This window comes from Phascolarctos cinereus, unplaced genomic scaffold (genome assembly GCF_003287225.1).
Source record: "Phascolarctos cinereus isolate Bilbo 61053 unplaced genomic scaffold, phaCin_HiC Scaffold_2;HRSCAF=192, whole genome shotgun sequence".
Taxonomy (NCBI): Eukaryota; Metazoa; Chordata; class Mammalia; order Diprotodontia; family Phascolarctidae; genus Phascolarctos; species Phascolarctos cinereus.
In genome coordinates, this window is record NW_027555625.1 from 397,388,579 (window position 1) to 397,402,562 (window position 13,984).

Here is a 13,984-nt window from a genome sequence, read left to right on the forward strand (position 1 = left end):
AGGGTTAGTTCAAGGCTGGCTATGTCACCAGCTGAGTGTTTAGACAATACAGAGTTAAAATATAAAAGGCTGAATTAGGAGGTGTTCTGATGAGGTTTAAATATTAGCTTCCCTAGTACTTACATATGTGGTTATAGTTGTTGAATCTCATTAAGTTACTGAGTCCTGTTAGTGGGTACTTATGAGTCTTTATGTTTAGTCTTTTCTTGCTGTGAATCAGAATAAATTACTCATCCCATACCTGATTCATATTGTACAATGAACACTTGTTTTACTTCTTCTCTTCGTGAGAACCCCCTTGACTTGTAAGTCAATTTACTAAATTTGCTGGGATACCAGGGTAGGGAATTTTAAGGGCAAAAAAAACCATGAGAAAACAGCCTAATCCTTTCTAATTAGTGGCTGACTAACCCAAGCCTGAACCAGGTCCCAACTACATGCTTCACTGGGTATTGAACAGGAGTGACAAGGTATGCCAGCCCCTGTGGGCCCAGGAGTACAACTTTGATGCTAGATATGTAAGCATCAAGTATATAAAAATAGAAATAAATGACCTTACTGGGGTATAAGAAGCCAGATCAAGTTCTAATCCTCTTGATTTCTCCTCTTATTTTAAAACATTTATGTTCAATTTTATTTAATTCTACTTGCCTCAACAACATTTTAAGCTCACCTGTGTCAGGTGCTAGGCATTAGGAATACAAAGATTTAAAAAAAAACAGATCCTGCTCTCAAGGAGTTTATTTTACTAAGGTAAAATGTACATAAATGAGTAAATACAATATAATTCTGGACCAGAGTCAGTGAGTGTCAACAAGTGGGAAGGTGGAAAAGACTCATTCTTTGGCATTTAAACTAAGCCTTGAAGGGATCTAGGGATTTCAGAGGGAATGGAGGCGAGAAGGGAGTGCATTCTGTACTGGAAACAGCATATAAAAAGCCACAGAAGTAAAGATGGACTATCTTACAGGAGTATGGCAAGTAGACTAGCATGGCTAGGACTTGAAGTGCATGAGAAGAGGTAATATGAAATAAGTATGGAGAGATAGGCTGAAAAAAACAAAACAAAACATGAAGGACTTTACATGCCAAACAGAAGAGTTCGTGTTTTATCCTGGAGACAAGAAAAAGCCACTTAAATTTTTTTAGAGGGTTAGTAACATGATCAGACCTGCTTTAGAAATATGAATTTGGTAGCTATGAAGGAGACAGAATGGAAAGGAGGAGAGACTAAATGCTGGAGAACAACTAGGCAATCACTAAAGCCCAAGGAGGCCTGGATCAGGCTACTTGTGGTATGAATGGAAAGAAGATGAGATTCAAGAAACGATGTAGAAGTACAAGGAATAATACACGCCAACCGATTATTCTGAAGATAAGGGAAAGCGAGTACATAAGAACTGCACTCCATTGGTACTCTAAATCAAAAATCTCCAAAGTGGTAGCCATGAGAGAAACCCCAGGGTTTGTAGCCCAGCTACAAAGGATATGTAAGCAACCAGTTGGAGGATGGGAAGATAGGTAACACCCCACCCTCAGTGTACTAGCCCAATTGTGGAGCTTGTCTCCTACACAAGAACAACTCTTTTCTCCCAATCATTCTGCTCCTTCCTTATGCTGTCCAAGTTACTGACTTTCGAACTATCCTCACAGTAGTTGTCCAGCTTGATAGAAGTCCCTCTATCCAGGTGCTACTGGAAAAACTTACCCTAGTGCTCTTCCTATCACTTTGAGGCTATGTCAAGGATTCTTTTGAGGGGGAGTTCTGCATTTGGTGGCAGTGACTGGTGAGTAAGAGTCCTCCTTTTCATATTGGGAGAAACAATGAGTCACACAGAGTGCATAGGCATGGATGGATTGTTGTCTGGATTTCAGTTATAATTATATTATCTTGTCCTCCAAATATACCCTTCCTTCAAACATCCTTATTAATACCAAGAGTACCATCTTCCTTCTAGTCACCTAGGTTTTTACAAGTTGGACATCTTTGACTCCTCACTTCTTCCTATATATCTAACTGGTTGCCAAATCTTATTGGTTCTATGTCCATCTCACTCATATCTGTCTCTTTTTTACTTATATAGCCACCATACTAGGTTAGGACGGATCATCTCTCTCCTGGACTCTTGAAATATAGCTTCCTAAATTTGCCTCACTGCTTTGTCTCTCCCCTCTCCATTCTATCCTCCATTCATCTGCCAAACTGATATTCCTAAAGTATAGGTTGACCAAGTTACTCTCCTGGGTGAGGGGGGAAGGGAAATGTAAGTAGTTTCCATGTTGACTTTAGCATAAAATACAAAACCCTCACTTTGACATGTAAAGTCCTTCATGATTGGATTCTAATCTATTTGGACTTGTTTTACATGAATTGCTCTTGTGCCTGTCATTTTCTTAAAGTACAGCCTGACCATGTCACTCTCCTATCCAACAGTCCATCAATCAGTCAATAAACATGTATTAAGCACCTGTATGTGCCAGGCACATATAACATATAAGTGCTGGGGATAAAAAAAAAAGGCAAAAATCAGTCCTTGCTCTCAAGGTGTTCACAATCTAATAAGAGAGATAAGAAGGAAGCAAATATGTACAAATACTATATAGACAGATAGATAGATAGATAGATAGATAGATAGATGGATATAGATATTATATATGTATATATACATGTATGTGTATATATATATATATATACACACATATATATATGTGATAAATAGGAATTATTTGGCAGCTGGGTGACACAGTAGATAGTGCACTGTGTCTGGAATCAGAAAGATCTGAATTCAAATCCAGTCTCAGATACTTCCTAGCTGTGAGACCCTGGGCAAGTCACTTAATTTATATTTGCCTCAGTTTCCTCAACTGTAAAATGAAGATAATAATACCTACCTACTAAGGTTGTTTTGAGGATCAAATGAGATAATAATTGTAAAGCACCTAGCATAGTACCTAGCATTATGTGCTAATTGCTAGGTGGTAGTAGTAATAGTAATAGTAGTAGTAGTAGTAGTAGTAGTAGTAGTAGTAGTAGTAGTAGTAGTAGAAGAAGAAGAAGAAGAAGAAGAAGAAGAAGAAGTATTGGGCAGCTAGGTGGCACAGAGGATAGTGAAGAAACCTCATCTTCCTGACTTCAAATCTGGCCTCAGACACTTGGTAGCTATTTGACCTTGGGCAAGTCCCTTAACCCTGTTTGCCTCTATGTCCTCATCTGTAAAATGAGCTGGAGAAGGAAATGGCAAACCACTTCAGTATCTTGACAAGAGAACCCCAAATGGGGCTACAACTCATGTCCAATTAGACTGAACAACAAAGTAATTATCATTTGAGCCCCAATAAGGGCCAAGCCTGAACTAATCAACCGGAAGCACCCCAAAATAATAGACATGCTTTTTCTTTGTTCTCTGAGTGAATTCAAAATGCCTCTTCCTGTGTCAGCAACTATAGCTGACCAGCATTTTTCTGTTTATGACCACTAAGGTGCCTTAGACCTGGACACTATCTTGAATAATGGGATTTTTCTTATCTTGGTATTTTATGGACATATACTATGCTATGTCATGTTAATGGTAAAAGAAACACAGATATCCTAGATCTATAATTACAATTGACACTTTGACATTCTCCTATCTTATTGTATTTACAACCTATTCAACTAAGATCATTCCTTTCTTATGCTATTGTTAAATGTATGGAGACCATAAATCTGAATAACACAGACATCCTGAGTCAGGGTTTAAACGTCCTCCTAAAATTGCTTGATTTAGTCAGAGTTAAAGCTTTGACTTCATATATATGTTACTAACTTAAGGGAATAAACAATATGAATTTACTTATCACCTAGCTTGTTGCCTCTTTAACCAACTTTCAGGTTGACAAAAGTTAGTACTAGTAGTATTCATTAATTCAGAGATGGAAGACACTAGAATTAAGAAAGGTTGGGAAAGGCTTCCAAAAGAAAATAAGATTTTAATTGGGACCTAAAGGAAGCCTGGGAACAGGGAAGCCAGAAGGTGTAGATGAGGAGGGAGAGCATTCCAGGCATGGCAGACACCTAGAAAAAATGCCCAGACCCAAGAGACAGAAAGTCTTTTTCACCTGAGAGATTGAACATCTTATTATTGGAATTGCAAGGAGGCTAGTGACACTGGATTGAAGGGTACATGGCAAGGAGTAAGGTATAAAAAGAAAGAAAAGGTAGAAGGGGCTAGAATATGAAAGACTTTGAACACTGAACAGAGATTTTGTATTTGCTTCTGGAGGCAATAGGGAAGCGCTGAGAAAATCATTTTGGTGACCGAATGGAGAATGAATTGGAGTGGGAAGAGACTCAAGGCAGGCAGACCCATCAGCAACCTATTGCAACGGTATAAGTGTGAAGTAATGAAGGTCTTCAGCATTGCAGTAACAGTATCAGAGGAAAGAAGGGGGCATGTTGCAAAGGTAAAAACTGACAGGCTCTGTAACTGATTGGATGTGGGAGGTGAGAGATAGTGAGGAGTCAAGGATTATGCCTAGTTGGTGAGCCTAAGGGATTGGGAGGATAGTATTGTACTTGATGGTGATAGGGAAGTTAGAAGGGCTGAAGAGGGTGAGAATAAATGTAGTCAACCACAATGTTATTTCAAGAACTGAAAGCATCCTTTGCATCCCCTGAGGACCAAACCTTAGAATACAAGTAAAAATTGTGGAAGGAAACACAGACAGAATTGATAGTGAGGACTAACAGATGCTCTGTTTGCGGAGGACATTGTATGAACTACATTAAGCCCTAAAACATTGAAGAGCCTTCCAAAGAGATCTGTGATCACTTAATGGAGATTGGCCTGGTAATTTATAAATGAAACACCAAAGGAATGTAGATTACCTATTGCCCAGATTTCAGCATACACCTATATAAACATTTGTCCATTGGAACTGAGCTTGCCCAATACTACGTATATAGGGGACGGACAAGATGATGGACAATGAGCCTGGCCCAGAGCTGAAAAGGAAAAGGAAAAGTAAAGTGGTCTGGATTGCATTTAAGGAATTGAAAAGTACTTTTACTGAGCCTAAGCTTCCCATGACAGTAAAGGCTCAGCTTTTTGGTATAACCTCTTACCAGTGTTGCTGTATGTCAGTGAGACCTAGAACACCATCGCCCAGAAACTAAATATGAGCATCATACTGAGTGAAATTGAAGGGTTCATCTTGCACATGAACAGGCTGCAATCAATGGGGAACTTCAGAGACAAAGGATGTCACCTAAAAAAGTATATGAAATCCTAATCATATAGTAAGAATGAGGGAGGACAAGTGGATGGCCAGAATGTTTCATTGATACTTTCCAGTGTGAGGAAAATGAAAAGATAGCCCTCATAACTTTGGGTGGACACCCTGGGTGAACTTTCAAGACGACATGGATAAGAAGCTGATCAGGCACAGAGGAGTTGTAAGGATAAAATGAGATATTTGTAAAGTTATTTGCAAACCTTAAAGCACTATATAAATGCTAACTATCATTGTCATTATCATTATTGTTATTTCCATTCTCCTAGTATGGAGCCCAGAGCACATGTTCCACTTCATATTCACCAGCTATCGCACTACTGAATTAGAATAGCTTAGGGCTAAAGTTTTTCCCCAAAAGGAAACTTCCAGTAAATTCTGGAACTAGATTCAACCAATCAGGGCTGAATTCTGGGACCACATCGAGGGGAGAGGCAGGTGGGTGTGGCTCTTAGCTCCACCCCTCTCCATATTTAGCCCCCAGGGATGTGTGACTTTCGGTGGGGAGGGGGAAGGAATTTTCAGTGAAACAGGAAACTTGAACTGAAGCTGAAGGAACTAGCGCTGTGATTGGTTGGGTTTTTCCTCTTCCCGCCCCCTCGCCCCAGCTTCCACCATAGGCCAGTCGAGACCCAACCCTTACCGTCCATCCGGACGAGTAGAGCCAATCAGCTCTAAGATGCCGAGGACCCCAGAGGAAAGCCCCGCCTTGCTATATATAGCTGGGCCGGCCGGGAGCAGTTGCTTCAGCGCTCCGCGGCCTGGGACTGGCTTCACTCTCAGCTCGCTGGAGCCGCTGCCCCGCAAACCCCCTCCATCCTCTCCCCCCCGGGCCCCTCTCCTCTCCCTTACATAGTGCCCGCGTCGTCCGGGACGTTTGGACTAATTTTGCAGGGTGAGGAGAGGACAGGCCCCGGGGGGGAGGCTTGCTACCGAGGAAGAGCCGCCGCGAGGAGCTCAAGGTGAGGGCTCGGGCGGCCCAGGTCGTTGGCAGCGGGCGGGTGGTGCAGCTGGAAGATTTTTGCAGTTGGTGGGGCGGGGTGGGATGGACGGGGGTCTGGGGGGCGGGGCGGGGCTCGGTGAGGGGCTTGGGGGGAGTGGGGAGGCTCTGGATTTGGGGGGTTCCACGGACACAGCGCCGCCCATTCCCTCCCCCCGACACCCCGGTTCCAGTTCTCTTCCCCCTCTCCCCCGAGTCTCGGGTCTCGTCCCCCCAAGTTCCCTTCTCCACCACCTGCAAGTTTCTTGTCAGTTTTCCCTTCCCCTCCCCGCCCCCAGTCCTTTGTTTTTACCCCCGCACCCCTGCGTCTCCCTCTCCCCCCCAAGCTCTGCCTCTTCTCCCAAAGTCCCCCTTCTGTCTTCTCCCCAGGTCTCCGTGCTCTCTGTGTTCCTCACCCCCGTTCCGCCTTCCCCCCCGGTCTCCCCATCCCCGATTCCAGTCGGGCTCCTCACATTCTTCCCTTTGCCTTCGCCCCCGGGAGTGCCTTGGGAGCGCTAGCCTGGACTTGTCAGTGCCAGGTGGAAGTGGAGGCGGTTCCCACCCCCCCCCGCACACGTGTCTCGCTCCGCCCCCAGTGGCTGTCCTGTGATGGGTGGGAATAAAAGGAAGTTGATTTGAAAGGCCTTGAAGGTTTCTCAGTTGTCCGCTCTTGAACGTCCACCACCCCCTTCCCAAGTAAATATCGCTGGGGAGAAGTCCAGACCTATAGCAATGCCAAAGAAAGAGCTACCCCGCCTCCACTCCCCCTTTCTGACCCCTTGTCTTGCTGCTCCTTTCTCGGTCTTGCACTATATATAGATGATAGAGGCACTGGTAACAACTGAAGCTCAGAAACTGCTGCACCAGCTGAATGTTCTGTTGGAACAGGAATCCAGATGTCAGCCAAAGGTCTGTGGCTTGAGACTAATTGAATCTGCTCATGATAATGGCCTTCGGATGACTGCAAGACTGAGGGACTTCGAAGTGAAAGACCTTCTTAGCCTGACTCAGTTCTTTGGTTTTGACACAGAGACTTTTTCTCTAGCTGTGAATTTACTGGACAGATTTCTGTCCAAAATGAAGGTATGTTTTAAAGTGTCTCACACTGAATGCTACTCGATTTGGGATATCTGAGATGGAATTGTTTACTTTGAGTTGATTTGTGGCCAGGATCCATTCAGCTAGCATTTTTTGAGCATCTGTTAGGTGCTAAGCCAGGGTGGGGATACAGTCCCCTTCCCCTCCCCGCCCCCAGTCCTTTGTTTTTACCCCCGACCTTGTCTCTTCTTGTCTACTTAAATGCATTTAAGTAATTTATATTCCATTGGAATTTTCTGAATAACACATTTCTGCATTTTAACAGACTTGCTGTTGGATTAGATAGGACTACTGGGTATTTGACTTTTAATTTTATGTTATTAAAGTATAAACATGTTGGGACAGATTAGAAGATTGGAAATAAGAATTATGGGGTGACCCATGAGTATTCAGTGTTCCAGGTGGTTCCACTTCAGCCTCCTTAAAGACTTTCTGTCTTTATGAACTATTTCAGTGAAGAGGAATGGTGGTCCTACTCTTATTTTACAGCTGTAAAAACCGATGTCACACAAGTAGAATCAGAGATAGGATTTGAACCCATGTCCTTTGTAGACTTTTTAGCGCACCGTGTTGCCTCTTTCTACCTATAGACAATTAAGTAAAACGACCTGTTTATTAAGGGTCCTCATTTGTGAAATTTCTGCCTACCCCAGAAAATGAAAATAACTAATCTGCTAACTTTGGTACGTAGCCCAAAATGCATTTTTTAAAGATTGGCATATTACCAAATCATTCAACAAATTATTGTTTGCTACAAATTATAAAAGATAGAAAGCTGGCTCGTAGCTTAATGTGAGCCTCACAAATAAGGGGGGGAGAGTGCCCTAACATGTATTAAATAATTGATATCAGGATTCAGAAGAGGGAGCCATCAAATTTGGTCTGGGGGATCACTTAGGCTTTGAAAAATAGGATTTCGCCTGGCAGAGACTGGAAATAGCATGTGTTATTGCTCTTGTTCATAAGTGTTACCATATTGTGTTTGTGGTATCACAAACTTCATAGTTGTGTAAATTGAAGAATATACTTTGTAATCTAAATTACTAAAGAATACTTCCTAGAAAATTAAAACCTAGCTGGATTTGAGAATCAAGTGCTTAGAAAGGGATAGCACCTTTCTTTTCGATGTAAAAATAATGCTCTTTAGGAAAGACAAAACTTGGAAATTGTGGTCCAACTATTATTACTTGTTATTATAATAATGCTAAATCATTATTTCTAGGTTGACCAGAAAATCTATTTTTATAAAAATGCTTTATTAACAAATTTCTGTGATTAGAACCTTACTGTGTGTAAAAGGTTTCCTTCACTTGTTAATGCCAATGATGCCAAGGTCATATAGATTATGTAGTACTCAGTGGGCAAGTCATTTGTGTTCCACAGTCACAGATTATATACCCTTTCTCCTTGTCAAATCAGTTCAAAAATCCAAGCAGGCGGTGAGAATGAAGGCAGATGAGTATGAATGGAAATGTTTAAATTTATCACTTATAATTATAAAAAATAGCCCAAAGTATTTGCCACGTAGAGGCTGAATCCAATTTGTCTTCTCTATAAAAAAAGATACTAATAATAATGAAGAAAGTCACTTAGAAATGTTAAAACGTGTTTGATTTAAAAATCATGGAGACTCAACATTTTGTAGGTACAGCCCAAACATCTTGGATGTGTGGGATTAAGTTGCTTCTATCTGGCTGTGAAATCGACAGAGGAAGAGAGAAATGTCCCCTTAGCCACTGATTTGATACGAATAAGCCAATACAAATTCACGGTTTCTGACCTGATGAGAATGGAAAAGATTGTGTTGGAGAAGGTGTGTTGGAAAGTCAAAGCTACTACTGCCTTTCAGTTTCTACAGCTCTATTATTCGCTCATTCATGAAAACTTACCATTTGAAAGGTATGTAATCTATATTTTGAAAGTAGAATTTTATAAAATACAGCGGTATGATTTCTATGTACTGGTCATTAATACTATGAAATAATTTTAATCATTCACACATTTTAACACTAAAAAGACAACTGATGTTATTTTCTGCCTCAGCAGCTAGGTAGTCATTTAAAAAATCAAATGGGAAGATAAGTAGTTGTTAATGCCTCCCTACAAGTGATTGGTAGGTAATCTTTGGGCCCTCTCATGAAAGAGCTTGTGCTTCATCAGATTTTCCAGCTCCAGACTAAACTACCAGCTTAGAATCTTTCTCAAACCAGAGAAAAAACAACTACAATAGAAACCTAAACCCTACATCATTTTTAAAGAGTTAAAAAGATAATTTTGGTTTCTGTGGCACGAAGGTGCTTCATTTGAGTAATGTTAGGCATTAGTAATTAAGATTTCTATATTTTCTTTTTGGACACATTCAGAAATGTCACTAGAACTGAATAGCATTTCTTTAAATACATAATAGTCATGTTGTGAAAGAAAACATAGACCAAAAAAAAAACCTTAAGAAAAATGAAGTAAAAAAAGTGTGCTTCAATCTGCATTCAGACACCATCAGTTCTTTCTCTGGGGATGGATAGCATTTTTCATCATATGTCTTTCAGAGTTATCTTAGATCATTGTATTTCTGAGAATAGCTAAGTCATTCACAGCTGATCATCTTAAAATATTGCTGTTACTTTGTATGCAGTGCATTTCACTTTCCCTCAGCCCACTCAAGTCTTTCCAGGTTTTTCTGAGAGCATTTTCATCATTTCTTACAGTATAATAATTTCCCCTCATAATCACATACCACAGCTTGTTCAGCCATTTCCCTAATTGATGGGCCTCCCCCCAATTTCTAATTCTTTGCCCTCAGAAAAGAACTGCTATAAATATTTTTGTACATATAGGTCCTTCTCCTTTTTCTTTTTTTTTTTTAAATATCTTTGGGGATAGAGACCTAGTAGTAGTATTACTAGGTCAAACAAAGGGTATGCGTGGTTTTTTAGCCCTCTGGGCATAGTTCAAAATTTCTTTACAGAGTGGTAGAATCCATGCTGAATTCCACCAACAGTGCATTAATGTCTCATTTTTCCCATGTCCCCTCCAATATTTGTCATTTGCCTCTTCTGTCCTATCAGCCAATCTAGTAGGTATGAGGTTGTACTGAAAAATTGTTTTAATTTGCATTTCTCCAATTAATAGTAAGTTAGAGTATTTTTTCATATGACTATAGATAGCTTTGATTGAATAGCATTATTTTTAAAGGAAACAAGTTCAATTAGTTAAAGTTCATTTTCTTGCTATGATTAAAAGTTTATAAAAATTTTCTGAAGTTTTTGTCTTTTGACTTGACAGTTAATTTTATGTAGATGATTTCACTTTATTTCTTCTTTTAAAGGAGAAAGAACCTGAGTTTTGAAAGACTGGAAGCTCAGCTTAAGGCATGCCACTGTAGGATTATGTTTTCGAAAGCAAAGGTAAATACTTTAAGACTAAATCTGTTGATGTAAACCTATTTTTACATGTAACATTTATTACACATTTTATCTTCTTTAGCCTTCTGTATTGGCATTGTCCATAATTGCACTGGAGATTCAAGCACAGAAATTTATAGAATTGACGGGAGGAGTAGAATGTCTTCAGAAACATTCCAAGGTATGTATTTGTCTTTTGCTCACATCTGTAATAGCTGACCATTTGTTAATATATCTCCTAAATCAAAAGGTATGTTGTATATTTAGACTTTTTTTTTTCAGATAAGGAAAATACACAATAATATTAATTCAGCAATAATCTAAAATGTTTTTATGCAGATAAATTGCAGAGATCTGATCTTCTGGCAGGAACTTGTAGCAAAGTGCCTAACTGAATACTCATCAAACAAGTGTTCTAAACCAAATGTTCAGAAGTTGAAGTGGATTGTGTCTGGGCGCACTGCACGTCAGTTAAAGCATAGTTATTACAGAATCGCTCATCTTCCAACGATCCCTGAAACTGGACCGTAATAGGTAATTTGCTTCTAAATTATTTTTGAAATAAGAATCTATAGGGCCATAACTTTTCTTCCAAAATGCTAATTCTCATTGTACTAAATGTTCAGATATCATTTGAGCAACCTTTCAAATGAGATTAGATTGAGAAAGTTAAGGGGATATTAACCTTGCTTTATGATATCAGTGATTTGAGTGTCTTCGATGTGCAGTACAGGAGTTTTTTTGTTTTGGGGGTTTTTTCCTGTATTATCGATGTACCTAAGGCTTTGCATAAACATATGATCAGTAGGATAAGGAATTTTATGGTGGTAGTATTGTTTTCTGTAGCCTTCCTCAGCATTTTGTACAAATTATAAATTTAAGAAAACACAGTTCTTAAAAAATCTTCAGTCCTAAGCGTGAACCAAACATAGTGAATTGAAATTACCATCAAAATAGTTTATTCATTTTAAAATGGAAATTACTTAAAATGTTCACTTGTGAAACATTGAGTGACATTTTTAATTGTTTCTGTCTCTGTACATGCATGTAACTCCCATGTAATTTAAAGCTCTGGATCAAAGGCCTTTCCCTTTGAAAGCTTTTCATATAGCCCTAAGTGTCCTACTTTCTGAACCAGAAGCTTAGAACCATGGAAGCTCCTTTTTGGGGGTCATAAGCTTAAGACAAATGCATCTATAAATGTAGTTCACTCTGTAGGTCTTATTTGCTTTATATTAATCTTAATATGATACTTAGTGGGAGAAAGAAGATTATCAAGATACAAGATTTTGGGATTTTATCTCCTGCAATAGCTCTTCCCCTTTCACTCCTATCAAAGGTTCTTTTTAACCTATATTTTAAAAAAAATCAGTGATTGTTTTTGTGCTTTGTGAATTTCATTAAACCCCTAGATAATTGGGAGGTATCACAAAAAAATTAATAGATAATTGATTGTCAGATAATATTCTATATATAGAGTACAAACTGTACATATACTGCCTATTCCTAAAACTTTTAAACACTTTTTCATATAGAGTCATCTTTTTTTCCCAAATCTTTAAATTTTATATTTATGATGGTTAGGAGTAGAAAAGTGATTTTTTTCAAATTAAAAAAATCATTCCATCATTAAAGTTCTTGAAATAGTTTGTGATTCTAAAGCTTTAGATATGAACAAGTCATTTTAAAATTTATTATATGCATGTACTTTTGTAGGCTCCTAATAGCTTATTTCCTTTGTCTTAATAGGATTCTTATGGTGAAGAAATCCCCACTGTTTTGAAGGCTTATTTCACATCAGAACTGTGGACTCCAATATTAGAATGGATTTAAGCTGTGAAGCCTGAAACATAGCAACTAGGTTAGCATTGATGTTTTCAGACTTGAGAGGAAAACAGGCTATAGTTGGAAATTGATTATGTGTGCTGCAGTTGGAAATGTGTTCAGGACTAAATTATGATCGTCTTTGAAGCATGTTTATAAAAACTAAAACTCAAATGTGAACCCTAATGTAGAATAAGGATGGAAGACTATACTGTGAATTGTCAGTTAATATTGATCCAGTCTAGTAGTACCTGGATCAGCATACTGATTATAAGCAGTATTGATGGCAAGGTGTGATTGACTTTAATTGATGTTATTTTAATTGTGATGCAAGTTCACATCAAACTTCAGAAAAATGGTAAGATGCACTTTAGTATAGTGTCAGGGTTACTAGTCTTTGAGGCAGTATAAACAGCCGTGTTAAAGCCTTATACAACTAGATGATCCAATAATTCTAAAGATTTATTTTTGTTTGGCATATTTTTCATTTAAATATGATTATAAAATCCTATTAAAGTTGTAGACAGACATGTTGAATTTAAGTGATCTTCAAAATTATCCTAGGGAACAAGTGAAATGGTATACAAAGTTTTATATAGAATGATTTTTATCTCAATATCTAGCCCCCTCAGAAAATTTCTGTTGTACAAGCGACTCTCATAGTCTGCCAATCTGAAACCTCAGCTGTACCCTTCTAAAGCAATATATGCTAATACTAACACTCTAGAGCTTTTAAATAAGGATTACAGTTGGTATGAAACTGGACCTTTCATATAGAGCTTTCTATTTAAAAGCAGTACATGTGGGGTATGCTATTGTTATAATGCCCCTGTAACAGTTCAGCTTAGACTAAAGTGAGTTGTCTATCCAGATTCAAGTAAGCAGCAGTTTAATTGAGTAATTATGTGATAGGTGGAGCACTTAAGGCTAGTTGTAGGTTAATGAATCTAAATTGACATATAGGGTTGGGAAAGCATATAGTTAATCAGTGCAATATATAGCTTAACTTCCACAATAGCTATAACTGGAGTTCAAATTTCCCTTTGACATCATGTTGTGGGGAAAAAAACTTCCCTTTAAAGATAAACCAAAGAACCACAGTATGTCTCATATGTCTTATGCTTCATTTTGTAAAGCGTTTTGCAGATGCACTCTTCAGTTACTCCTAAACACCTGATTCATTGAAGAATTTCCTTTCTAATTCATCAATGCAAACTTAAGTTGGCTGAAGTAACCTAACAAAGTACCTTAATGTTGTGGTACTAAGGAAGTGACCTTTCAATAAAACTATTGAAATGCATTGTCTGGAATGTTCTGTACACAGTTAAAATTATCTCCAAACTGCCAGTTGAGTCTATCCTAACAAGAACAAAATAAAGCAAGTAATTTCTACTAGGTTCTGGTACGTGAT

General features: G+C 38.7%; 1 protein-coding gene across 1 annotated transcript; it reads left to right on the forward strand.

Moving 5' to 3' along the window:
- Positions 1 to 6,003: 6,003 nt before the first annotated feature.
- On the forward strand, positions 6,004 to 13,873 carry CCNG1 (cyclin G1). The gene is made up of 7 exons (XM_020992347.2): positions 6,004 to 6,233; positions 7,070 to 7,333; positions 8,994 to 9,247; positions 10,674 to 10,752; positions 10,832 to 10,930; positions 11,089 to 11,283; positions 12,499 to 13,873. The coding sequence occupies exons 2-6, from the start codon at positions 7,070 to 7,072 to the stop codon at positions 11,278 to 11,280; spliced, it is 888 nt and encodes a 295-aa protein (XP_020848006.1). The 5' UTR covers positions 6,004 to 6,233; the 3' UTR covers positions 11,281 to 11,283; positions 12,499 to 13,873.
- The last annotated feature ends 111 nt before the right edge of the window (positions 13,874 to 13,984 follow it).

Coding starts and splice junctions, on each gene's coding strand:
- CCNG1 (XM_020992347.2), top strand. CDS start 7,070: ATGATAGAGGCACTGGTAACAACTGAAGCTCAGAAACTGCTGCACCAG. Junction 7,334..8,993: donor GATTTCTGTCCAAAATGAAG/GTATGTTTTAAA, acceptor AACATTTTGTAG/GTACAGCCCAAACATCTTGG. Junction 10,931..11,088: donor GTCTTCAGAAACATTCCAAG/GTATGTATTTGT, acceptor GTTTTTATGCAG/ATAAATTGCAGAGATCTGAT.